This window comes from Hippopotamus amphibius, chromosome 1, assembly GCF_030028045.1.
Source record: "Hippopotamus amphibius kiboko isolate mHipAmp2 chromosome 1, mHipAmp2.hap2, whole genome shotgun sequence".
Taxonomy (NCBI): Eukaryota; Metazoa; Chordata; class Mammalia; order Artiodactyla; family Hippopotamidae; genus Hippopotamus; species Hippopotamus amphibius.
In genome coordinates this window covers 163,449,092-163,476,488 of record NC_080186.1, presented here as the reverse complement: position 1 = coordinate 163,476,488, position 27,397 = coordinate 163,449,092, and the positions used below count along the sequence as shown (strand labels likewise).

General features: G+C 46.4%; 1 protein-coding gene across 4 annotated transcripts in view; it reads right to left on the bottom strand.

Moving 5' to 3' along the window:
- Nucleotides 1-775: 775 nt before the first annotated feature.
- Nucleotides 776-27,397, bottom strand: part of KLHL3 (kelch like family member 3) — a 129,955-nt gene continuing 103,333 nt past the window's right edge. For 3 of the 4 annotated variants that reach the window (XM_057734252.1, XM_057734260.1, XM_057734279.1), the window contains 7 exons: nucleotides 20,655-20,772; nucleotides 20,054-20,251; nucleotides 18,554-18,655; nucleotides 15,256-15,384; nucleotides 11,762-11,902; nucleotides 9,032-9,175; nucleotides 776-5,381 (listed from right to left, as the gene is read on the bottom strand). In XM_057734252.1, coding sequence (XP_057590235.1) covers nucleotides 5,353-5,381; nucleotides 9,032-9,175; nucleotides 11,762-11,902; nucleotides 15,256-15,384; nucleotides 18,554-18,655; nucleotides 20,054-20,251; nucleotides 20,655-20,772 — 861 coding nt within the window. In that variant the 3' untranslated portion in view covers nucleotides 776-5,352. Of the gene's footprint in view, nucleotides 5,382-9,031; nucleotides 9,176-11,761; nucleotides 11,903-15,042; nucleotides 15,134-15,255; nucleotides 15,385-18,553; nucleotides 18,656-20,053; nucleotides 20,252-20,654; nucleotides 20,773-27,397 lie in introns of those variants that run through there. The other variant, XM_057734270.1, reaches the window with a different exon arrangement.

Sequence of the window (27,397 nt, the reverse complement as noted above, 5' to 3'; positions counted from 1 at the left end):
GGCTGGAGCGAGAAGACTAAGGACACAGACTCGGGAGTGTGACCAATATCCTGCAGCACTGCTACCATAGGCAAGTGGTTTAACCTCTCTGCATCTCACATCTTCATCTGTAAAATGAAGATAATAATAATAGTAACTCAGAAGACCGTAATAAGGATTAAATGTATTGATGTAAATAAAGCAGTTAGACAAGTGCTGGCACATAGTAAACAATAAATGTCAGCTATTATTATAATTTCATATGTGTTGATATTTTATGTCAATATATTTAATAAATAGCTGTATATGTTTAATAAAATATAATTAATATTTGCATTTTTAATGATTCAAACATATAAAATGATTCAAGACCTATAAAATCTCTAGGTCTTGTAACAAACTCTTAAAAACCGATGTTTATTTATAGCCAAATCTCTACCTCCTCCTCCTGTAACAAACTCTTAAAAACCGATGTTTATTTATAGCCAAATCTCTACCTCCTCCTCCTGTGCCTGGGACCACCTCACCCAACTCATGATATCACTGGGTAGTTGTCCACATGACCAAACACCCACTGGAGGGACTGGCCTCTCTGGGCCTCATTAAAGATTTTTGTGGGTCTGGCACTGTGCCAGACAATAGAGACCAAAGGAACCCAGACCTCGTCCAGTAGATCTTGAAGAGAAAGTTTTTTTCATCTGAAGACATGCAGGAATAAGTCTGTCCTTTTCACGTCTGAGACAAAGTAAACAGACTGGACAACAGAAATGAAATACTGAGAAAGGTTCTCACACAGTTTAGCTTTTATTAAAATTAAAGGAACATAAAGTATGGGAAACTGGAACACGATTCCTATTAAAAGAATACATGTGAGGAACTGTTTCTTCATCTAGCACTGTAACTGATGGAGCATGTGACAAGTGTTCTTTTACAAGCTCTGTGGTCCCTACCATCCAAGCAGAGAACACCATATCAAGGACCTGACTTACGCAGTGTGGTGTACAGGGTGTCAGGGATCAAGTCAGCCTGCCTATGGACAACCACACGGACACGGCACCCACACAGACATACACATTCAGTGTCTTGAATTTTCTTTTAAAGAAAGTGTTTTATACATCATATACAAATTAAATAAGAAGTCTAACAAGGGTCCTTATTGCCACTGAAAATGGGGGGAAATAATGTGAAATCTCATAACCAAAGGCAAGAACACAGCACTAGGGCATTCTGCTGCTCCAAATGCCACCATCCCATGCATTACTGCCTTGGCACATGCTGTATCTACAAGTCACTGAGCCCCACGACAGTGGCTGTACAGGGGCTCTGAGGTTGTGACCATCCGCTATGGAAGAGGCCTCTGACACTCCCAAACATCCGAAGTGCTGCCAGCTCTCCTGCTTGGTCAGTAGATACACAGCATAGCTGAACACGAGGGGCTCAGGACTCTAAATAGTGCAAACACTTAAAAAAAAAATACATTCCAACCTCCTCGCTTCTCTGGGCAAACAGAAAACCTCCAGCTAACTGGATTATGAGTTTGTTCAACTTCCCAATTTAGTCTGTCGAGGTACAAATGGGGAGCGTGGAGGCAATTCAAATGGCACCTATCCCAGTAATAATAAAAATAAAGATTTTTTTAAATGAGACTAATTGGCAACACACACATACACACATACAAATACACAAAATAGAGCCTGGAGTGTAGACACAGCTCAAGAAACAAGTAAGCGGTAAGTGTAATATGGACATCTGCAAAGCACAAGCTGATCATATTCTTAGTGGGGATCATGAGGAGTGACCCCTCTTTCAAAGTTCATTGATGAGATGCTTCCAAAAGAGACATCATCCAGCAGCAAAAGCCTTAAGCCTGAAGCTCCAAAGAACAAGGAGACAGAAAAGAATGAAGACTAGTCAGCGAGACCTGGGAAACTCCTGGGAGTATGTGCTGAAGGGTAGGCCTTTCCCTGGGCTTCTCCATGCCAGAGCGGGCCAGGCTCTGAGCCAGGCTGCAAGAGATGCCAGGAGATGGGCCAAACAGACTCACCCCTGCCTCACCTCTGCTAAAAACAGACTCCAAAAAAAGCAGACAGGCAACATAGATGTGATTGTGTTTTTCAGCAATCTCCCTTGAACGTGGTGTTAAGAAAGAAGCTTCCAAGTCAACCTGGAGCTACTGAAAAATCAGTTTGGGGAGGGTGAAAAACAAAGGGAAGATAGCTACAGGCATGAACAATATTTGACAGTGAATGGCGCACAGAACATAACATTTCATTATCGTGGACAATAAAAAGCAATTCAAATATCATGAAAAATTATTTTATAAAAAATCTACATTAAAATTTTAGCCTGAAAGCTACGGCTTCAGTTTTATAAAAAGGCAATCTTTGAAAGGATCTGGCTCAGGAATATATAAACATTACATAACATATCAAAGTAAGACAGCTCAAAAAAGCATCTTAGGGGATATTGCAACTGGTCTGTCATGAAATAGAATTAAGTATTCTTATTGCATAGCAGAAAATGAGGTCACTTTCATTTGCATAATACTGCAACTTTTTAGATGGAGAGATGCCATTGGGTACTTATGAGAAAGAACTTTGGAATTCAGAGTTTGACTTCTCTGTTGTCCAAATCAGTATCCAAGTGGCGTCTAAGCTGCTTCTAACCTTGGGCTGCAATTCCATTTCATCACTGTGATCAGACTTCAGAAACACCGTGGGCAAAGCTGCATTCACAAGCAGTTGTGGCCACCAGAATTGGGGGTACAGAGGAGTTCACCTATCACATGACCAGCGCAGACTTGAAAATAAGTCTATTGTGCCCACTCTGGAAAGAAAATCGTACCTGGTGATAAAGGGACAGCTGGTTTTGGATGGCATCTGTGGGCAGCTAGAGCAGACTGGCTTTTTGGTGATGACGTACCAGTGTTCTAGTCCCCGTGAGAAAGGATGCATGAGGTTGAAATGAACATGGCCTCAGCAGCACTACCGCAAGGGCAGCGCTTCCTGGGAAGGGAGACGTGAGGTGGGGCCAATAGCAAAAATCTGAAAGCAGAAAACACAGCTGGCTAGCTCTCAGGAAGGGAACCCTTTCTGGGAAAACGACACACGAACAATAGCCTCCCCTACATAAGCATGATAAGCATGAAAGTTCAGCTTCTAGGTGTTGGGGGAGGGAAGGGGGACTTCATCTTTCATCTGAAATCAGGAGCTATGTGACGGCACACATCAGACCCTAACCCCCAACCTCATCCCCAACACACACACACACACACGCGCACGCACACACACACACACATCCCGAAACCAAGTCCCAAACCTTCCTCAGAGAGGGAGGAAGAACATTTGGAACAGAAAGCTCATTCCATCAGCTTCTGATCCAGAGCCAGGCAGAGCTCTGAAACCAGAGTCACCTCCATGACAGGCAAGAGCGGAACGCTCAGCTAACAGCATGTCTTGATGCCTTTGGAGCTGTTCTTCCAGGTCCACCAAAGATGGATATTTCAGCCTCTTCCCCAAGGCTACTAAAAATTCTGGGTGCCTTGGTGTTCTCCAAATGTCTCGCTGAAATAACATCTGCTCAACATCAGGAGATGTTTCCCCTTCAGGAGAGTTGAATAGTTTGTGCACAATAAATACACAGTAAATACACAAAGTGGCCAACTCGTTGGGGAGGGTCCTGGGTTTCTAACTTCAGGGTGAAGTAGGGAGAATGACAGTCTTCTGCAAAATCTGCTTGGAAGTCACCCAGTTGTATGAGAAGTCCAACATCAGAGTTCATAAAGCCCCTTGGCTCCCTAAAGGTGGGCCTTGACATCAGGGAGGGTAAATCCTGGCCACCAAGTTGTGAGACTCTTCTCCAGACATAAGACCTCCCCTCCTTATGCTGGAAGTTCCAATATAAGCAACTTGCTAGTTCAGGAACAGTACAGCTTTAAGGTTCTTTTTTTAAATGCAAATGACTCCCTGCGCCCTCAAATACCCCACTCCAGATGCCTAAAGTTCTCTCATTAAGCACTTTTACCTGTGAATTAGCAAAGCTTTCATCAAGCTCCTCTCTCAAAATGCAAGTACTCAAAATGCAAGGCTCACACATTTAGGGCCTACCACCATGTCTTCCCTCACGGGGGAAGCAAGGAGGGAGATGTTCTGAGGATTGGAGAGAGGGTACAGGCCTGGAAAGGGGGAGGACACAAGGAAAGGAAGACAAGGATGTGAGACAGACTGGATCTTTGTCACAGACTGCCGATGGCCAGGCCCAGAGTGCCAAGCATACACTCCTTTGAAGTCATCCATGTCCATGGAAATCACACGTGACCCCATCCAGTGCAGAGACAAACCTATCTGGGTTTGGAGGTAGGGTGACCTTCTACTTAGCTTCCAAGCCAGAACACTTTTGAGAGTAAAACAGGATGCTCTGAATAATTAAACCTTATTAATAAGCATAAACAGGGACTGTCCTATCCCGGGAAAACCCAGAAGTAGGATCCTCTCTGGGACCACTATGGGCAAGGACTGAAGCCTTACCACTTTGTTTTCTTGTTCGTTTGTTTTTCATGTATTTTTTTCTCCAGTGTGTTAGTCAGTGCTTCTCTGAAGAGCTAGTTTTCCCAGCTGCAGAGACACAAATCTCGCAAACCTGGAATCCTTGACCTCAAAGGTCAGCAGCCTGGGACTGAGCGGTTCTGATGAGAAGTTCCAGGAGGAGAGCCCGAGGAAGAGCACCCAGCAGAGGCGCTAGAAGCCACGGTCCTAGTTCTAGCACACAGAGGACACAGGGCAGCTCTGAGAACACCCCGCTCTTCTGCAGACAGTGCCAGCCGTCCAGGCCAGTACATGGGCCTGGTCATTTCTGGACATTCCCAGTATGTCCAGCTGCACTTCCAGTAGACAGCAGCTTTAGGAGTCTCAAGGTTCCCACAGGGGGACATCCAGAAGAGAGGTTTCTGTGATTTGATTTTTAGCATAGTGGACGGATCAGTAGTATAGAAGCAGAGCAGACCATCACCACCCCCCAATGTAGTGAAATACCATGTTCTGCTCGCACGCGTGTGCGCGCGCGCACACACACACACACACACGCGTGCATTCCAGGTTCTCTGATGTCCCTGTAGAAACACACAAAAAAAATGCTCAAAGGTGCAGCCGGAGCTGTCAGGAATCCACTGCTCAGGGCAGAGGACGAAACACCTCGTGGGAGCAGGAGGTGGGTCACTGTCTTCCCGCCGGGATGATACTGCCAAGCTGGAGGAGGGCGCTTCCTGCTCCACTGCAGACTCCAGCAGCGAGTGACATCCAGCCAGCATGGTCCCGCTGTGCTGAGTCACCGGCAGCAGCCCTCCCTTCCTCTACCTCCTGGCAGTGGGAGTTGGGGTCACAAGGGCTTGTGAATCACAGCAACACCTAAGATTAAAAGGGGAGAGAGTTACCATCTTAGCTTCTTCAAACTTATTCAGAGTCTCAAGGAGTTCATGAACCCACAATATCCCAAGCCACAGAGAAGGGAAATGGCACGATTTATACCCAAATACTGAAGGGCCTGTGGACTCAGGCTGCCAGCAGCTGGCTATTTCCCACTCTAACAGCCAAGTCTCCACGAGATGTTTAAACACAGAGCACAGTCCCTCAACACCGCAGGCGAGTGCTCTCACCCTACATCATCACACCGACTCATCTCACGTTGTAATGACTCCCCTTCCCAGCCCCAGCACTCAGCCTAAGGACACTCAGCACTCACACTGGAAATCTCACAGTTCTAAATTTGTATCATTTTAAGAGACGTGAGGAGTGATACATGTTTCCTTTTAGAAGACACTGAAACGAACTGGAAAGAACAATGGACTGACTTCATGGTAGCAAGAACAACTGAATTCCCACCCTAGCTCTGGACCAGTCAAGCTGTATTGTGGCTTCAGGCAAGTCCATGGACCTCTTTAGGCTCCATTCTCATATATTCAATGTCATCTAACGGAAAGACCCCTTCAATGCTGAATTCTATACTCGGATAAACATTCTAGACATGTCTGTATGTATTGCTGTTTTAGCCAAGTTGAACCATACTCAACAGCTAATTTATGAGCATAAAATCTCAATTGTAATGGGCTGAAGCTACTCAGTAGATACTATAGGCTGATTCATCCAACATCCCTTCTACCTGCTGTCCTCTGCTATAGAGACCAGCAAGTTATGAGCTCAGTTTCCCAGACTACCTTGCAGCTGGAGATGTTATGTGACCCAATCCTGGCCCATGCAATTGTAAAGTCTGCCAGTGCTGCAACTTTCTTTCTCCTTTGTCCTGACTGGAAGAAGCTCACGCAAGGTGCAAGGGGCAGCAGCAGCTATTCATAAAGCTGGCAGAACAGAAAGGACAGGAGAAACCTGATCCTTCAATGACAGCCTGAGCCACCAGGCCAGCCCTGGACTTCTCTCTGCCTGGGACAAATCCACACAAATAAGATAATTTCTTATTTAAGCAAGTATCTGTCAGCTTTTCTGGTACCTGCAGCTGAACCAAATTCTAACTTACAGGTAAGGTTTAACTAGGAGCCTTATTTTAACATATTCGCACCACTATCAAATCTTCTGGTTGAAGATGAGATTGAGAGAACATTGCTAAAAGAAAGCCCGGAATACCCCAATGGTGAGTTTCTGCTAAGACATGCATTCCACATTAATTCCTGGATAAAGGCACAGATATAAAAAAATTAGAGGTGGGGAGAACACAAGTCCTCAGACCCAGATGTGCTGTCTGACCTTGAGAACATCTTGCCTGCACCTGGGGCTCCTCTTTCTCAAGGTAGCATGTCTTTAAAAGGCAGGCTCCTGTACAGCTTTTCATATAAACTTTCTCTGCTAACTATACAAATAAAATATTCTCATTATGGAAAATTTGAAAAACACAGAAGAACACCAAGAAAAAGAACTTTAATCCCTACATACAAAGAGAATCACCATTACCGTTTTTAGAATATTTCCTCTCTTCCAATAATAATCACAACCATCGACTGAGTGGTTTCTACCTGCCAGGCAGGCATTGTGCTAAGTGCTTTCCATGTGTTATCACATTTCATTCTCACAACAGCCCTAAGAGGCTTTATATGATTTTATTCTCATTTTACAAATGAGAAAACAGAGGTTCAATCACACTGACTGCCTTGCCCAGACTCCCAGGGCTAGTGGCAGAGCTGGGACTCAAATTCAGATATAACTCTAGTATCCATTTCTGCAAGCAGGAGTGACTCCAACCCCCACGACCTAGGACTGCTCAACCGAGCTCACGCGGTACATACATTTTGCATCATCTTTCCCTCAACCAAACAGTCTGTCACAAACATCTTCTCATATTAAAAACATGTCCACTGTATAAATATTCTACAGCTTATTTAGCTACTTCCTTCATGTCAGACATTAAGTAATTCTCAGGTTTTTGCTTCAGTAGATAACTTTGTCCCTAAATCTTTGCATTTCAGGCCATTTCCATAGATTCTAAGATAACAGATTCACTCAGTCAATGAGTTTGAACACAAATTGCATGTCTGCTCGTCTCCTTCCCACCTACTTCTGGAGAGGGCAAACAGTAAAGAAATGGACATGAAATATTCAGCACGTACACGAAATTCTAAGGACTCACACCTGCACCTTCCCCGCTCATTAAGGCTCATGTGCAGCCAAGGAGGGATCGCTCTCTGCCCTCTCTGCCTCACACAGGAAAATGCCCTGCACTTCCCACTTCAGCTTCGGAGAGAAAATGACAGTGCTGGTTTTAATAATTAACCATGAGAACAGAATCACTCTAGGACCAAAATGCCTCTAAAATATTTTCTATTTAGTTGAGAAAAATCCTAAGTGAGAAAAAAAAAGTAAAATAAGTTCATTCATTGAAGCCCTGGGCAGACAGAATGCAATACACACCCCTTTGAGCCTGCACGGCATAATCTTGCTTTGTACTGAAATCCAGCAAGATGGAATAATGACCTTTCTAATGCAAAATGGAATAAGAATACCATTGGAGTCATGGTGGAGATGATACAAGATAATGGTCATAAAATACTTAGGAGGATGCCTGGCACATTGTACATGCTCAATAAATAAACATTAGCTCTAACTCTTCCAGTTTCTGGAAAGATCAGATACAAGGAGCTGAGCTACATCACAGATACCTATGTTTGCTTGTCTCCCTGAAGACCCTCGACCTCAGCCCCACCGACTCTGATCCCGTCCCCCACACCCCACCAAAACCATCACACACACACCCTCCCCAGGGATAAGCCTCTACAGCAGCCTCATTCCTCCCTTCTCCTTCCAGCCTCTTGCCTGGAATGCTTTTTCCCCCAATCCTGAGCTAGGTTAGCACAAAGGGCATGGGGTTAGGACTCAGACCTGGGTTTGAATTTTGACTTTGACATTTTTTAGCCATGTGGTCTTGGGCAGATTACTTACACATTCCAAAACTCAGTTTCATTATCTATAAAATGGAAGGATACAGTCCCAGCAAAGGGCAGCTATCTGACCAAAAGGCAGCTCTCTGACCCACCCTCAAAGTTTAATCAGCCTCCATCTCCTCCAGAAAGTGTCCCCTGATTCTGCCAGTTCTCGCATGTCATGTCCTAAAGCCTGTATAGTACATTACATTTAGAACTTATTTGAACATCATCTTGTATTTCCTGTTTTTGTAGGCAGGTCTTATCTTTCCAATTTAATTTCTGGAAAGCAAGAACTGTATCTTATTCCACCTAGGCACCCAGCACAAAATAAATCAGGAAGGGCAATGAAATTCCAAAACCTCTTATGAGAACGCGGATCACTTGGAAATGGCCCCCCTGGAACACTGTGTTAAGAATTCTGGGCTACATTCAGCTCTGCTTGGGAAACGAGTGCTAATTATGGGTATCTGTCGTGGGCACAGAATGAAGGCGTGGTAACAGGTGACAATCCCCCACCACCCCTGGGGGAGGCACTCAGTCCCAGGTTAAGCGAGCTCACCTAGGCCCTGCCTGCCCTGCCCCACCTGGGCCCCCTGTGTGCAGCTGAGGGTTGGGGTGGAGCACACTGACCTGCGTAGCTCCGCCCTGTGCTCATGTTGGTTGGCAGCAGAGTCCACTTGTCAGTGACAGGATTGTAGTGCTCCACCGAAGCCAAGTTACAGGATCCATCATCCCCTCCAACCACGTACAGGAGCCCGTTCACTGCACAGACCCCTGGGAATCAAACAGAGGCCAGCGGAGGCATGAGAGCAGGAGCACCAAGCGAATGCATGAGAGACAAGTCTGGATGGCCCTGGAGACGCTCTTCCTCCCTTTCTTTTTAGCACAAGACAACTGGCTCCTCAGGTTTAAGTGTGCTCAACAGATGAACACACAACAGCCACTGGGATCCGAGGATCCACCTTCCAAACAAGGTCATGTCTCTGACCAGGCAGCTTTCACAACAACAGAGCCCAATGATGTTCCCTGCCCTTGACACTGTAAACAGGCAGAGTACTGTAGGTACAGCCCCATTCTACTGCGGGGTTGCCCACTGGTGCATGCGGGACTCCCATGTCCAGTCTGAGCTACAGAAGAAGACAACTCAGCGGATTTCACACACACTACTTCTACCTGCTCGTTAGCCGTTCCCTGATAAACCATTCGTCCACACTATAGGGCATTAATGGTTATGTCTATGATACCTTCACATAATTGGGGTCTAAATCCACAGACAGTTCCCAGGGACAAGGCTTTCCACCTACCCTGATCTCAGAGTGAGCTGCTTTGGGGACAAGGTTCTCATGTAGCAGGGACTCAAGGGTAGGAAAATGTAAGTACTGCTCATCAAGACTTCAAAAGGCCATCGTCCAATATACAGTGTATTTTTTCAAAATTAGATTCAGGGACTGATGATGCTCAAAAAGTAGTAATTGTCAGTGCTGGTGAACATACTTTCAAATACTGTTGAGGATAAAATGCACCACCTTCCTGGGTGGTGTCAAAAGCACATATACTCCCCCTGATTTAAAAATTTCACTTCTGGCCTTTTATTCTAAAGAAACAATTTTAGTGTGTTCATTAATTAGCTATAAAGACTATTTATAACAACCAAAGCACTATTTATAGAAAAGATGGAAATGACCTAAATGTCCAATAGTAGCTTGGACATTTGTTATAGCCATTTAAAATAATATTATGTAAATATGTTTAGTGTTATAAGATATTCATAAATGGTAAATGGATTAAAAAGGCAGGTTATAAAACAGTATTACAATATGATTCCATTTTTGTTATAAAAAATAGAAGTATCTATATGTGAATATGTGTATACACATGCATTTACATCTAAATCTAATTCTTGCATTAGCTGCTTTGAAAGTTCTATAATTCCTCACTCATGTGGCTCAAGGCCAAATGCCAGGTTATATCACAGCAGGCTTAGACAATGAGCAAATTAATAAACTCCCCTCTGCTTATATTTTCAACAAGTCAGGTGCAAATTGGTTTACCAAACAGGTTATTTGAGTATAAAGGAAATAAGTCTGCCTGAAAGTCACCTGCTTGTATTTCCAGCCTGGGAAATTGGCCTAGGCCAACACTTTGATACAGTAAGAAGGCATAAAGCAAGATACACCAACAAAGGACGCAACCCATAGGGCAAAGTTCTAAAAGGAAATGGTTTAATAGGGGTGTCAGGCTTCAGGAATAAAAACCTAAACACTCTAAGGAAAACCATTCCTACAGGAAGGAAAAGGGAAAGGGAAGGGGAGGGGAGGGAAGGGAAGGGAAAGGAAGGGAAGGGAAGGGAAGGGAAGGGGAGGGGAGGGGAAAGGAGGGGAGGGGAGGGGAGGGGAGGGAAGGGAAGGGAAGGGAAGGGGAGGGAAGGGAAGGGAAGGGGAGGGAAGGGAAGGGGAGGGAAGGGAAGGGAAGGGAAAGGAAGGGAAGGGAAGGGAAGGGAAGGGGAGGGGAGGGGAAAGGAGGGGAGGGGAGGGGAGGGAAGGGAAGGGAAGGGAAGGGAAGGGGGGGGAAGGGAAGGGGAGGGAAGGGAAGGGAAGGGAAGGGAAGGGAAGGGAAGGGAAGGGGAGGGAAGGGAAGGGAAGGGGAGGGAAGGGAAGGGAAGGGAAGGGGAGGGAAGGGAAGGGAAAGGAAGGGAAGGGAAGGGAAGGGACGGGGAGGGGAGGGGAAAGGAGGGGAGGGGAGGGAAGGGAAGGGAAGGGGAGGGAAGGGAAGGGGAGGGAAGGGAAGGGAAGGGAAGGGAAGGGAAGGGAAGGGGAGGGGAGGGGAGGGAAGGGGAGACAGGAAATACAAAGAAGGGAATAAGAAAGTTCCCACTGGAGAATGGATCACGAATCCTTTCATGGATACCCCTGAAAGGAAGGAAGTTGGTTCCTGGTGGGAACTGAGAGGTTCTCATAGGCAGATACTGGCAAGGAAAAGACAGAACCAAGCATGACTGTCTAGCCCTGTCCACACAGCCCTATGCTTAGCTACCCAACAAAGCCATTGAGCCAGGCACAGATGGCAACCAGAGGCTCTCTTGGGTCTGTGTCCATCTATGCGTGATGAACATCATCATCCTTCAACAGGAGGGAAGGAACCCTCTGCATCTAGGAGGGGCCCTGTGAGGGGTCCCGTGGCTAGCTTTAGGGGTTCCAAGCTCTCCCCTCCCCATCAAATTGACACTCCCTGCTCAAGGTACAAGCTCAGCCCCAGGCCCCGGGAGCCTCTCCCCTGTGCCTGTCTCTTAGAGCTAGGGTTCGCAGGGAGAAAACAGCCACAACCTCCCCCAAGGAGAGAAGGAGGGCGCAGTCATATTACCTGCATTGCGCCGGCACATGTTCATGTCTGCCACCTGCTTCCACGTGTTTGTTCCAGGATCGTAAACCTCGACACTCTTCCTCACCAAGGGCCCATCATGCCCACCTGTGGCGTACAGCTGCCCGCTGAGGACCCCAACCCCTGAAAGGCAGAGCACAGAGTCCCAACCTCAGGCTGGCTACAGTGACCAGAAACCAGGAGGCCTGGCGTCCAGTCCTGGACAGCCATCAGTGGCAGGGTGACGGGGGAGTGCTGTTTCTTCTCCCTGGAACTCAGGTTCCTTGTCTGTAATGACACCTTGCCTGCCTCATAAAATCATCAACCTGCAAACCTACAACTGTAAAGCAAACATAACCTCATTCCTATTTAAAGACACACAAAATAATATATATATGTGTGTGTGTGTGTCTCTGTGTGTGTGTGTCTGTGTCCGTGTAGTAAAAAGAGTTAAAATGGAAACCACACAGCAGGTGTGCTGAGATCATTACTGCTGAGACCTCCCTTCTTGTCTCGAAGCAGAAGCTGTTCTTTCCGCCCCCGTGCTCTTCTCCTAGGTGGCAGAGGGGCACTGAATCACTCCCAATGGTGATAAGCCTGAGCTGAGGGCCAGGACTGCACAATTTACAGGTTTTAGCATAACCTTTTAACATCCTCTAATACAAGTCAAAGAAAGAAAATCCAGAAAGCAGGAGGGTGGCACAGTGCCCTAAGAAGAGCAGCTGACGTGGCGGCAGGGACACCTGGGTTCTGGACCTGTGTCTCTAACCTGCCCGCTAGGTGGTGCTTCCCTTTTGGGGCCTCAGTTTTCCCATGTGTATTGTGAGGGCACCAGACTCGATCGGTATTTCCAGTGGACCACTGGCTACTCCACTCCATGCACAGCTCAGTTAGCTGGGGAATTTTTGAAAACATAGATTCCATAGTCTCACTCCTAGAGACATTGGTCGGGAATCAAAAAAAGTACCTCAGGTGATTGGGATGTGCAGCCCAGGTTTCAGACCCAAGAACTAGAATTCCAGAATATAAACTTCATATGGAGAAGAACCATGTTTGTCTTATCACGCCTATTTCCCTGTGCCTGATGGTGCACAGTAGCCTCTCAATAAACACTTTGAATGACAAGACGCATAAAATCTCACCAGCAGTTATGTGCAAATGGTTCCTTGCAGTTGCCCGAAACTAACAGCAGATGGTGGTGTTGTATCAGCAGAGGCTATCTTACGGCCTCAGGTTGAATAACCTTGTGTGCTCCCAAGCTGCCTCACCTTCCTCTCCTCCATGTGCAGGAGGAACTAGCACATGCTGGGACCCAGAGATGGCCTCTTTTCCTCACAGCCACCTGCTGGCACTGCCCAAACCCTGCTGAGGAAGCAAGCAGCCGTCCAGGCATTCAGGGGCACCAGTGCCCTTCTCCAGCCCCCTCTGCCAATGTTCACACAGAGCTTTCCGGGGCCGAGAGCCACAGGGGCCCCTGCTGCCAGGGTCTCTGGGTCTTCAGCCACCAAAGAATACCTACCAGGACAAGCATGTCGGTTCCCAACTCCACATGTGAGGCTTCCCCAAATCTTAGGGATGTGAAGCACTAAAGAGAGGCTGCCGTGGGAGCCTGAGGCCAGGGCACTGAGAGTAACCTGAGGAAAGAACCCACCTCCAGGAGAGAGACCATCCCCAATATCAAGGTCACTGTGCCTGCCTGGGACATGGGCACCACCTTATCACCATCCAGGGCCTGCAGCCCAGGTGAGAGTCAGGAGCAGCCTGAGTCCTCTTCACTCAGCAATAACCCAGGGAAGCCTGGCAGAGACAAAGCAGCAAGGCCTCCGAAGGCAGCTCTACCCACAAGACGAGCCTGAACTTTCTAAGGCAGGTCTGTGCTCGTGCCTCTAACAAGGGCTGTCCCTCCGCACTTTCTGCTCAAGGCACTCCCAGAAACAGCCGCAAACCTCAGCATGCCGCTCCACTCCTGCTGAGTTGTCCCTGCCTCCTTGGGCTTTATATACTTGCTCTCACACCTCAAGTCACATACAGGATTTCCAGGAAGTACAAAGAGGACTGTACCAATACTATAAACCCAAATTACTAAAAGAACCCTGTGATGGGAGGAGAACCAGAGGATTTGTGAATTGAACTGGGCCGTAGGGAACACCTACTGAACCACTCATTTCACATGGGAAGAATCAGAGGCCAAGACCACACAGCACATTCAAGCAGACACAGAACCAAGGTCCAGGCCTCCTGACTTCCATGCATTTGCTGCATGTTCAGGAAGGGCCAACCTGTCAGGATCAGCAGAGATGAGCTCCCTAAAAATAGTCTTCCAGACACAAATACTTCTTAAATGGAATCAGCTTTTTCTTTTCTAACCAGTGAGCATAAACAGTGGCTCTTGAAAAATATTAAAATAGTGTAATTTTTAAGGAATGCTAAGGAAGCAGTCATGTGTTTGGTTGTATAAAATGAAATCACAATTCAATCTCCAAAAATACAAAAAAAGATAAAGTAATAACATTGTGGGGAAAAGCGCCCAGTTGTGGTTTCCATTCCCAGAAGTCACACAGCCTTCCCGCCAGGCAGGCTGGTCATCAGTCACCACTCCCACAGGAGCCGGGAATAGAGAGCCAGTGCCCAGCCTCCAGTGCCCCCATCTGCCCTCCCAGACCCTCTCCCTTGGACCCCTCGTTGATGGGGTAGACAAAGCAGGGAAGAAGGGGCTGTTGCTCCACTTCCTGGAAAATCCCAAGGGACCACACAGCTCCTGGTCTTCCCACAGGAAGCGGAAGGGGGCCACATGTGGGGATTTATTCTCCTCCCATTTAGGGGAGGGGGCTGAGTGAAAAAAAGTTGGGGGAGATACGAGTTTATTTCCCAAAACAGACACCAATAGCTTGGCTTTCAACCCCCAAGACAGAGACAGGCAAGCTTTAGCTTTTCCAAGGAAGACTGGGATATCCATGCTTGTCACACTACTACATAAGAATGAGACTGATAATTTGGGGTCGAAAAAAGCTAAATTTAAAATGAAACAAACCTGAGTAGGAATTCTGACTCTAGTCACTCCAGTGACTAATGATATGACCTTGGGCTAATCACTCAACCCCTGGTTGACTTACTTTCTACATCTGCTAAGTGGAGCTATGTTGTGTCTACCTTGCAGGGCTGTGCTGAGGATTAAATAAAATGAGGCATAGAGAGTCTTATTAGGACAGGGCCTGGCACATGGCAAGCTTCACTTTCTAGGGGTGCAGACCCCTCCAGAGAAAGGGAAGAGAAAAGAATATGACCTCATCTGCTCTCTGCCAAAGGGTCCCCCTGAGAAAGGCTAGCTCCTAAATGCTTGTGTCAGCTGCAAAGATGCAAGTGGGACTATATACACTGAAAGGAGAGAAGAGGAAGGGAAAATAAGGGAGAACGTTATTAATATTAAGCTCTTGGCCTCCAGACCCACCTGTGAGATCAAACACAGCCTGCCCCCAGAACCTCCACTCCCCCCATACCTGCGCCACTGCGGCGAGTGCTCATGTCCGCCACGTATGTCCACTCATTTGTCGCTGGGTTGTACTGCTCCACAGTGCTCAGGCACTGGCGGGAAGCCCCGTCATAACCCCCAACGGCATACAGCTTCCCTGGAACAGACAAAGTGGTTGAGGGTGGTGCTTCGGACTCCGGCATGGAACTGGGGTGTGGCTGAAACTCCACCTGTAACCCACTAGGGGCACCCTCACCTCCATCAGCATTCAGGACCCCTTCCCCCAGGAAGACCACCAACTCACACCCCAGTCAGGGTAAGCATCCTTCAAGACTCTGCCTCCTATTCCTCTTAAGCCCTAAGCTCCTCCTCAAAGCAGTGCCGAACCTCTTTCTCAAAAAGCACCCCCAAACACCCAGTGCAAAGCTATGGCCTGGCACCACTGGGGCTCGACATATTCTCGCTAGTGAACTACATTAGATCTTTTCCAGAACAAGGCACCGGAGAGATGGAAAGCTTGAGGGCCCCAGCTACAGCCAGGCAGGCAGCCTTTCTGGCTAAAGGCTCACAAGAGCAGACAGAACAAATATGGGAAAATATTCTCCAACAAGAACCCAGACATTGTCTCCATCATGTTTTGCACTCTGTCCACAACTCAGGCAGGCAGAGCGTATGAATGGAGTGCTCTGTGTGCACTCTGGGCTGGGGTGGCTGGAATTTATCTGCAGACCACCTTGCAATCTCTGACCAATGCACAAGAACCCTGAAGCGCCATCATCTGTTTTTAAAATAAAATACCATAAGCTGTTATTGAAGAGCACCATTTGGCCTGAGGATGGCGGTGAGGTTGGCAAAGGGGCAGGAATTTGGTATTTGATTTCTCTCAGAGAGATTCAAACATTTGGGTTTAACATGTAGTCTTAGAATGTAGTGGGAGGGCCTCTTGTGCATGTGTGTGTGTGTGTGTGTGTGTGTGTGTGTGTGTGTTGGGTGTAGGGGTCCTACCTACCTCACCTGGAGTCTCAGTCCCATGGGGGACCCTGAAATTATAATAAGGATCTTAAACACTAGCTACAGCTAAATAAATGCCACCAGATGCAAATCTACTTAATCAAAAGATTTTTTTGGTCAATATGTGCTTTCTTAATGGAGAGATACCAAAAGCACAACCACTATGCGAAACGTCAGCAATTATTTGAAGTTAGGAAGAGATTCTCAGGCTCAGAACTATGTTCTACCATCAGGATGTCTGCCATATCAAATGTAAAATTATTTCTTCTTCTATCATTGAGCCTGGTTTTGTTTTCTGCTCAACAGCCCTCTCAACCAGCCCTTCTAGAAGAAAAGGACACCTCCTCCTGACTCTGGCCTCACCTAAGCCAGAGGGCAAAATCCTGACTCAGAGCTCCTCCAGGACCCAGTGGTGGACTCTCATGGTGTGTGCTGGCTGGGATGTAACCCCTGCCCAGCCAGCTGTCCAACACTAGGGAGGAGAGAGGCCCGGGGTGTGGAGGAGACGAGAAGCTCCTGAGGGCAACCCCAGTTTCTGTAACACACGATCCCTGCACTGTGGGGAGCTTCTGCCTCATCTCCCAGCCTCACTGTCCCTTTTCCTACATGGAGATTCTTCGAGGTAGCTGGGAGCAGATGATCCTGATTTTCTTTCTTTTTTCCCTAGTGTCATTCAGGCTATGTAGCCATGGTAAGGAGACGATGAGAGGGAGGCAGGTTCTGTGTGGACAGCGTGGGGAGCTGTATCTGCAGAGCCAGGGGGAAGCAGCATCCATTTAAGATCCTCCCTGGACATTCTCACCAAAGCCGTCCATTGGACTCTGCTGCCCCAGGGTGACCCACAGCAGAAAGAGCTTCAAATCCAGGTTGGACAAGATAAATAAATCCCCAGTCAGTCCTCCGTGTCGACAGGGTGTGCTACCACACAACACTTCTGCCACGCAGAACATGCTACAGAAGCCTCTGTCAAGGGGAAATATTTCAAATGAGTACCATGAAGGTATCTCCTCTAACACCCATCAACCATTCCAACTCTGCGTCAGCTGAAAAAATACCCACTCAAGGTTTCTCCTTTCAGGGATACGCTGTTTTTCACCCCTACTCTGTTGTTTGGTATTCCTGGCTAAGGAACAAGGGGGGAAAGGGGAAGGTGACTAGACAAAGCACTTACATTTGGCAGACAAATCAATTTCTGTTCCACCAGGAGGATGAGATTGCAAGAAACAATTGATTTCGGTAGGAGGACAAAAATCCTTGCACTCACTAAGAAGACTCGTACGGTATGTTAAAACAACATACTTTTAAATTAAAACAAACTACACAATACTGGTACGGACCGAGAAATGCAGTGAGAGAAAAGAATCTTTCTATTAATGTCTAACTAACGTTACACTGTCCCCAAAGCACATGCATATGTTGTGTGTGCACGTGACACAGAAAATGCCCATGCACATGTGTGAATGTGCAGATTTCCTGCTAAACTCCTGCTTCAGGACAAGCTAATGAATCAGTGTTGTCCTGCAAAATATAACGTTTTAGTCCAAATGATACCCCATGCTTTAATATGTTGAATTCATATATATTTCTAAAACTCCTCTCTATTAGCATTTGCTAATGGTCTGAGTTGGAAGACCTGGGTTCAAGGAGTGGCTGTGCTACTTACTAGCATGGGACACATTGATTACCCCTCTGGGACTGAGTTTCCCCTTCTGGAGAATGAAGAAAATCCAAATCCTTTCCATCTCCTTCAGGAGAGTTTTAGGAACAAAATGAGAAATTGGAGGTGAAAGCCATTTACAAACTACAGTGTACTGTCTAGCCAGGCCCCAGAATTCACCACTCCGCCCTGCCTCACCACACACACCTTTACTGACCAAAGCAGGACCCACCACCAACCTGCCCTGCAGTGACGAATCAGAACTGGGGAAAGGCGCCCACCTCACTCGGGGCTCTGTTCACAATGCTCAACATATGAACATGAGGACAAATTAAACACACAATGGACTCTTACCCCCTCCACATTATACTCCTGGCTTATATCTTGACTCTGGATTCCCCAACTCGTAACAGAGACAAGTGACCAAAGCGACAGGTCAGTATTTCCCCTCTAGGCTCCTGCTACTCCCCCCAACCCAGCTCACCCACTTTCTAGCCTTGGGCCAGTAGCTTCACCTTTCTGCGTCTCAACTTTTCTCATCTGCTAATCAGGATACTAGTTCCTGACTCAGCACTAACAGGAGGAATAGAGCCAAGACACCAGGAGAAGGCCCAGGGGCCAGGGCAGGAACAGGCTGCCAGCCACTGCGGCTTCTTACCCTCCACGACACCCACACCCACACTGCTGCGCCGCGTGTTCATTGGAGCCACGAAGAACCACTCATTGGTCTTGTAGCTGTAGGCTTCCACCGACGCCAGGCCTGGGAGACAAGAGACTCATGAGGTTTCTATGGTGCCACGCCTCACCCTGCTGTGCGAACACTGAGGATGGGGGAAGGGTGCAGACCTGGGGGCTGGACACCTGGGTGTGTGACTCAGCACTACCTCTGCCTCACCGTGTGGCCCGTGGCACCTCCTTAACTACATCTGGAACACTAAGACCTGACCTAGAGGGTGGGCTGTGAGAGGACCAGGGGTATAACATAAATCATAAAACCTACAGAATGGAATAAATACCCAACGTTGCCTCACTGAACACATTCCAACTCTTTTACCTTGTCTTCCTCTATTTTAGAGGCTGGAAAGCTGAAAACTTGCCTTCCCAAACTCTCTTGGTGCTGGGGGAGACCAAGTCAATGCAATCTAAGCAGAATTTCTGAAACAGCCTTTGCTTTTCTGATAAGGGACACCCCTCTCCCCCCTTTCCTGCTTCTTACTATCTGGAACACAAATGTGTTGGCTGGAGCTATAACAGCTACCTTATGACCATGAGGATAAGTCTAAGAGACTCTTGAAGAACTTGGCCCCAATATAAGCAAATGGACCAAGTCAGCAACTGCCAACCTCTAAATTTCTTGTTTCATGAGTAAACAAAAGCTCTCATTTGTTTAAGCTACAGTTTAGTCAGGTTTTCTACTAGCAGCCAAAAGCAATTCCTAAAAGAAACAATGTCCCACTATCCTTTGTTCTCTTTATTCCTAGTTCCCACTCATTAGAAGCAGCCTCTGGAGGGGCTATAGACTTTGGAATTATATGAAAGAGGCAAAGAGAAGGCTAAAAAGGTTACCAGTTGGTGAAGACACAAATGAAATTTCAAAGAGGTAAAAATATTGTTTTTCATGTCATTGGCCAAAAAATACCATTTTGGTTTAACAGAGTTACTGTCTACAGAGACATCCACCTACAGATATAAGGAGAGATAAGATAACCTCTCCAAGTCTGCATCCACTAGTAGTTTCTGATTCTAAAATTCTGATCCTGTGACCAGGCCAGGTCTCTTCCCACAGCTGAACCTTAGCTCCCTCATCTGTTCAGCAGAGGGTTCAGACCACAGTCATGAGACACCCTCTCGCCGAGCTTGCTCTAAGTCTTATCTCCAGAATAAATGGGTTCCCAGACACTGGAAAGGAGAAAAGGGCCTCTTTTGAGGGTGAGGTCCTTCCTAGAGCCCTAGAAATGACAGCACATGGGCACAGTTACGTATTCTGTGTGAGGAAGGTATGCCTCTGACAAGCAAGATGGGAGAGGAGGAAGCATGGGTATGTTCTTGGGGAAGTAGCTACAGAGGGACCAAAGGCTGGTCCAAGAACTGGCTGAGCAAACCAGGGTTGCATGGAGGGTTTGTCCTAGGCTGAATGGGGACTGAGTCCAGGACCTACCAGTACTGCCATCAAAGCCCCCCACAGCGTAGAGCAGGTCATTGAGCACAGCCGCGCCCAGTGTGCTACGGCGCTCCTGCATGCTGGCGATAGATGTCCACTGGTCCTTCACCCCGTCATACACGTCCACTGTCCGCACGCGCAGTGAGCCATTGAACCCACCCACGGCATACACATGGCCAGCCATGAACACCACACCTGAGGCACAGGAAACCAAAGCATCAAGGTCATCTCAGACGGCTGATGAATGACAATGGGTGAATGAGGCAGGCATGTAAATAATTCACCGCAGAAGGTGATCTCCAACTTTAGATATCTGGAGTCACTATGGGACTCACTGGACTTCTTCTCACATTTGCATTTCCAATTTTGTTTGATTCAAGCAAATACTTGGATTAGCCTGAAGTCCCTAAACACATAAGAACTGGCCCCAGAAGGTGCAGCTAGAAACTGCAGGTGAGTAGGGAAAGGAAGGGAGTGTGGAATACACAGATGTTTTTGGAAATAAGGAACAGGATTTTGGCACCCAGCAGAGACCTGCGGTGGGAGCAGGGGGTATAGTGGAAAGGCAGCCTGCACACAGGGAGGTGGTACCACTCACCTGCTCTGCATCTCCTGGAGGGAAGCTCAGCAATCTGGTCCCACCGGTCCTCCTCAAAATCATAGCACTCCACACTGCGGATGGCCTTGGGTGCCTGGCCACCAACCACGATCATGACCTCCAGAAAAGACAAACGGACATTAGCTGGATCTCCCCGACATCTAGGTTCATGGGTCACCAATCCCTGTTATATCCACATGCTTACTGCCCAGGGTCTGTGGACGATCTGAGATGCCAGTTTACAGAGCTACTTATATGAAGATGCTGCCCCTAATGACCAACAGGTCTGAACATTCAAGAAAAGTCTAATGAACATCTTCCCACAGAAACACAACCATAAGTCTACACTTTCCAAATGCCCCTGCTCAGGGCTGTGTTGGGGGTATAGCCACTTGGCATCTTCTGCAAGCTAAGTGTCCTTAAGGATTAGGGGCAAGGGAACTAAATTTTATATCAAAACAAAATACTGCAAAAATATATATATCAACATTTGAATATATTCTGGAATAGAGTACAGAATTTGGATGTATTTTTAAGATAAAATTAATTCAAAAATATTTCTGAATGCATAGACTGTAGGGTGCATTTATTCATTGCAGTATGGGAAAAAATCTGTAAAACACCGCTTTGTGGTGGTTACCACAAAAATGTATGTAACTGATGATGTTCTGAAAAAATAGTGATATAGCACTATTTCCACAAGTAAGGTAGTAGCTACCACTGCCAGTCATCATGTGAACTACGTTGTCATTCGTTTGTCACCACAACTCTGCAAGGTAGGTATTATCGTCCACATTGACAGATCAGGAAAGTAAAGCTCAGAGAACACAGGTAAATTGCTAAGAGCAGCAGAAGAGAGACTGAAAGCCAAGTGCACCTGACATAGAGGTGAGGGCAGCCCCACCCCTCTCTGGAGACAGGATCTATGCCAGGACAGCTCCCTATACCATGTTTTTTAAACTGCACATCACATTTTATTGGTGGATCATGAGGTCAATTTAATGGGTTTCAACCAGCATACTTTTAATAGAACAGCACAGAAAATATAGTAAAGATGTTATTTCATAAAATACTTGTTCTGGTTATATACATACACACATGTCTGTATGTCCTGGAGAGCTATTTAGACATATTTTTTACTGTAGGATGCAGTATTTAAAAAAAAAAAATGAAAGCCACTGTTCTGGTTGCAAACAGAACTTCAGCACTTCACTGTGGTATCCTCATTGCTGTGACTTTTGTCATGTGTTATTTATAAATAAAAATTAAAGCACCAAAGTCAACAATAGTTAACATATTTCAATAAGCTTGTACAAATTCATGGCTGTCCCCACAATGACTTCACTCTCACTCACTTGTTCCAAGATGCTTTCTTAAGTGTAGAGAAAGGGATGAAGTCACAGGCAGACAATCAATATAAGTCACAGGATCTTCTCATTACCTGTGGCTTGTTTTTATTTACCCCACTGGTTCTCAAACTTCAATGTGCATCAGAATCCCCTGAGGGCTTGTTAAGACACAAATTGCTGGGCCCTACCCTGCAGAGTTTCTGATTCAGTAGGTCTGAAGCTGGACTGAGAATATGCATTTCTAACAAGCTCCCAGTTGATGTTGATGCTACAATTCTGAGAGTCATACTTTGATAACCGGTGTTTTAACCCACAAACACAGGCATTTCCTGATGATGTGCCATTAACCATTTTTGCCGTTGTAATTATCATAGTACCCTTTACTTCCCTGCAAAAGCATCTTTGGGAAGAAGAGTGATTATCAAAATCTGCGTGGGCACACAGGAGTACACCCTTCAGCAGAACGTTATCCACCATATAGGGAGACAGATTGAGGGCTGACGACCATTGCTCAAGATCAATTATTTATGCCCCAAGATTCTTGATTCAGGCTCACCTGCTGCCCACGTGGGCTGTCACTGGTCATCAGAGTTAGTCTACAGCTCTTCTGTGAAGCAGTGTTCAAAAACTGAGAATTCTGTTCTGACTTCTGAAACATTCCAAAGGAACCCAGGACACATAGTCTAGGCTGAGAGCTGCTGTTGCCTCCAGAAGTAAATGTTCTGCATTTGACTTTGCTCTGCTCAGAAGGTCCACTGCTCTGTGTCAGGAGCAGCCCCCTTCCAAGAGGTGCAGAATTCTACATTACTTCCCATCTGTAATTCTTTGCTTAGGGAAGCATCCACGAACGGTTCAAGGGGGATGTTAATGAACACAGCCTCCTGACAAACTTCAGACAAGACCCAACTTACTCCTCCAGGGCGGAATGACCCCATTCATACACATACCTAGAACTTGTACTGTCTTTCTGGTTTTGAGTTGGTAAAGTTAAAATGAAGTTAAACCATTGCAAGGATTTTCTTTTGAAATCTGTTTTTGGGGCTAGGTGGGAATAAACAAGTTCTTAGTTTTCTTTCTGCAGTGACCTCAAGGACCCAACACCCTCACACAAGCTTTTCCCTTCTCCTTGAAACACTCTTCCCCCATCTGATCCCCCTCCTCCAACACTGCTTATCTTTCAGGTCTCAGTTTACACATCGCTTCCTCCAAGAGCACCTCTCTGACCTCCAAAGCTGAGTTACAGGTCCTTCTCTGAGATCACATATGCCCTGGGTTCTCCTACGAAAAGTGCCCCACCTTGTGCTGTAACTGTTTGGTAACCTTGTCTCTGCTTCTAGACAGTGAGCCCTGCCAACACAGAAAAATGTATCTGCCTCAATCACCAAGATAACCCTAGGGCCTTGGGGTACCAGGTAAAAGTGATGACTCAAATATTTATCTGGAATAAAGAATAAATGAACAGTAAAGACCACATGCAAAGGGCTAAATGAAAAACTATACAGTTAAATGAAAAGAAAAAAAAAAAACGAAAAAACACCAGAATGTCTCTTTCTTGGGTTAATACACATTAGACACCAGATTACAATTCTGGGGACAACAAATTTAAGGAAAACCAACAAAAAGAGAAAGAGAGAGCTTTTCCTATCTTTCGACTCAATCACCAGAAGGCTGTTTATTCTTTGCACAAGCTATCAAGGCTCCTTCCGTAAACAAAAAAGGCAAAGCTTCAGGGGACTTAACCATGTCCCAGAAACTGTCTTCCGCCAGAGTAGGGAGGTGCACTCATATTGGAGAAAATTCAGCAATTCATCTCTGAGAATTTTCACAGTAACACAGAAACAATATTAAAAAATGCAGAAATTTTAATGTTAAAGTAAAACCTGCAGAGAAAGACAAAAACAATACAGACAAGGTTTTCAAAACAAATGTGCCTTTGAGCTTACAAAACCACTGATGAGAGACAACTTTTAAAATTCCAAACTCTTATAATGATCTGGGAAGAGCAATTATGAGGTTTTGTGGGAGTAGGACCATTTGTTTCTGAAAATGTGGCGGTAGCTGAAGGCAGAGGCAGGACTAGGTGTACCTTCTGCTTCTCTCGTAGGCATAAGAAATCCAATTTCTATGGCAGGTCTTGCAAAAAGCCATCATACAAGGAGCACTAGGCTCATCACTGCATAACTGTGTAGCATAAAAAGAATAAATTTCCTATCTTGACTACTAACGGTTGGTTGTTTCCATAGATACCTGATCTTAGCAACCGATTAGACAAAAACAAGTATTCCCCAAAGTCTACATGTATTACATCTCTGAAACTGTAAACCTCCAGCTACTTAAGGAAACCACAGTATGTCAGGGCAAGAAGAGACTTGAACCATTCTTCTTGCAAGCCCACATTTGACATTTCCAGAAAAACTCAGGCCCAAAGAATTCAATAGGCATATTTCTTTCTTTCCCTGACACCCCTAAATCCCACTTTACTAAAGATGCGTTGTGTCTTTAATAGAAGTTATTGAATCAAATCAGCTTATCTAATGATCACTATTTTTAACATTTATCCTTCAAAGTAACCCTGAGTAAACACTACCAGTGGTCACAGGGGAATCACAAAATACTAAAGAAGTGGTTCCAGGCTAACAATTATGCTAGGCCAAACATAACTTAATCACACTCAAGGACAACAATGCACTCTGGAGCCCTGCAGGGCACCCAGGGTCCTGAGCCCAAGTCTCAGTCGTCATCGTGTTGAAGGCTGCAGACCTCTTGGTGAGTGGAGAGTTCTGGGTGACACAAGAGTGGTGAGCCGGACTTACTGTGAGGGGCATGGTTACTGGACAGCTCCCAAGGAAAACACTCATTTTAGGAAGACACATGGCTATTTACTCTGGGGACATTGGTGAGACCATGGAAAGACTACCTGATTCCTTAGGAAGGAGATTTCACTCCCAGCATAACAAGATGGTTTTTAAATAAACATGTTAACACTATCTCTTTCAATGGGGTGACTCTGACTCACAATATGACAACTGTTCTGTGTCTGAAAGCCATCAGGTAGCAGAGACTCGCCACGGAAAGGGCAGTAAGTGAACAACGCAGAGCTTTCCAGCCCATTTGTGCATCAGGACCCTAACCCTAACTCATTAGACTCTGCACTCAGGTGAGTGAAACAACCCAGGCTCTGCACATCTTGTTCATCAGGCAAGAGTAGACTGTGTGTCCAAACTCTCTTCCATGACCGGTGAGCTGGGCAGAAGGCAGGCCCAGCCAGTCGGTCCCTCGGGCCAGGGCAGGAAGCGAGAGTCTCTCTTACCCTGGTGCGTGGGGCCGCAGGGCTAACACCAAAAATTCATCCGAAGAAGCATGTTGAGGTCGAGGCAGAAGACTTGTCCCAGCAGGTTCCTGAGCAACAGGTGCTCCAGGCAAGGACTGACAGCCAAGGTGCAGAGACAACAAGGGTGGAGAAGCAGCAGCACGAAAGCAAGACCCAGGGAGGAGAGCAGGAGTGGGAAATGGACTCTGGAGTCAGACACACCTGCGCTCAAATATCAGCTCCCATCCCTAATTAGCTATGTGAACCTGGGCAGGGACTTAACCTTGGCAAGCTCACTTCCATTACCTAAAATATCAGGATAATAGGATGTTTCTCTCATGGGTGTCAGGAGACTTAAATGATATAAAGCATTCAGCACAACACTTGGTAAAGAGCACACACTAAATGTTAGCTTCTATTATTAGATCAACACCAGCATCGTTACTACCATTTAAAGCAGTTGCTAAAACAGATTCCCAACAAATGGTAGAATAAGGATGCTTGTGATCTGTGAATGAGAGAGTGAGCACCAGTAATTCCAGGGATAATCATGGGGCTTTTTCAGGACCCCAGGGTGTTTTCCAGAGTGTGGCCTGGGTCCATTTAAAGGACCAAGATGAGGGAGGAGCAGTGACCACCCACGGGCCTGGCCCCAGGTGAGACGTCATCCTACCCACCCTGCCAACAGCCTTGTTTCCAACACTGTCTTCTGAAAGCAGGACAGCCCAACTCAGGAGGAAGCCACCCACTTCCAGCCCAAATAGCTTTTTGGTATCATTTTAAAGAGTTGAATAGAGATGTCAACTGAACTGAAATGACAGTGAAAAGTGCCAGATTCAGTAAATCTGCAAAGCGTTTATTTACATCTTCCTGGAACTTCATTTCTCTGCTGCCATCTGCAGCACAGGGTAACGTAGGAGTGTTGCGAGTGGCTGGGAGACAGCCCCCGGTTGTCCATAGCAACCCAGCTTCAGGGAAAGTACTGGGCGGTGAACGTGTGGGAGCCCAGATGATGCTATTAGCTGTTCCAGCTTGAATACGTCAGTATGATCAGTGCATATATGGTGTAGGGAAAAACACCCTTTTTAGCCTCTGCAGCTATCTCAAGGCAGAGTCTTGTTTCTTTCAGGGAGGGGGTTTGGCTGGCAAATAGTTTCGCTGCTGAGAATTGCTGAGAACAGTGCAAATCTCTCCATCGCTTTGTTTCTCGAAGTCAGCTCTGTCAGAAAGCCAACTTGGACTGAATCACAAAAGCCCAAACCAGCTGGCCCTTGGAATTCCTGTGGCCACTCCTCCAAGTAGCCCCACTGTCTCCTAACTTCTCTTCTTCCTCCTCTTATTTGGCCACTTGTATATTTCTATCTTACTTTCTCAGAGGGACTTCTTAAAAGTCCTCAGAGGGTAGGAATCAGGTTTCTTTCTACTCAGTACTCAGCTAAAATGCTTTTGTGAAATGTGGAGGTCTAGAGTCAGTCACCCTGGGCTTAAATCTCAGCTCAGCTATTTACTAGCTGTGCTTACAGAATCATCACAAACTCTTTGATACTCCTCCACTCAAGACATGGAACTTAATCACCATCCCCTCCCTTGAGTGTGGGCTAGACTTGCTGACTCGCACTCAGCAAATAAAACACAGCAGATGTGATGGGACATCACTTTGAGAGAAGGTTATTAAAAGACTACAGCTTCTGTCAAATGGGCGTGCTCTCATTCTTTTGCTGTAGAAACACTCACTCCGGGGAAGCCAGCTGCCATGTCATGAGGACACCCGAGCAGCTTATGGAGAGGCCCATGGGGCAGGGAACTGATACCTACAAGCAACCAGAAGAGCGAGCTTAGAATCAGATCCTCCCCAAACAAGCCTGGGGATGACTGCAGTCCCAACCAGCAACTCGACTGCAACCTCACGAGAGGCCCTGGGCTAGGACAACCCAACTAAACCACTCCAGGATCCCTGCCCACAGAAACTATGAGATAACAAACATTTGTTGTGTTAAGCCACCAAGGTTAGGGTAATCTGTAATGCAGAAATTGATAACTAATACATAGCAAGTAGGTGACATAACCTGAGATCCAATTTCCTC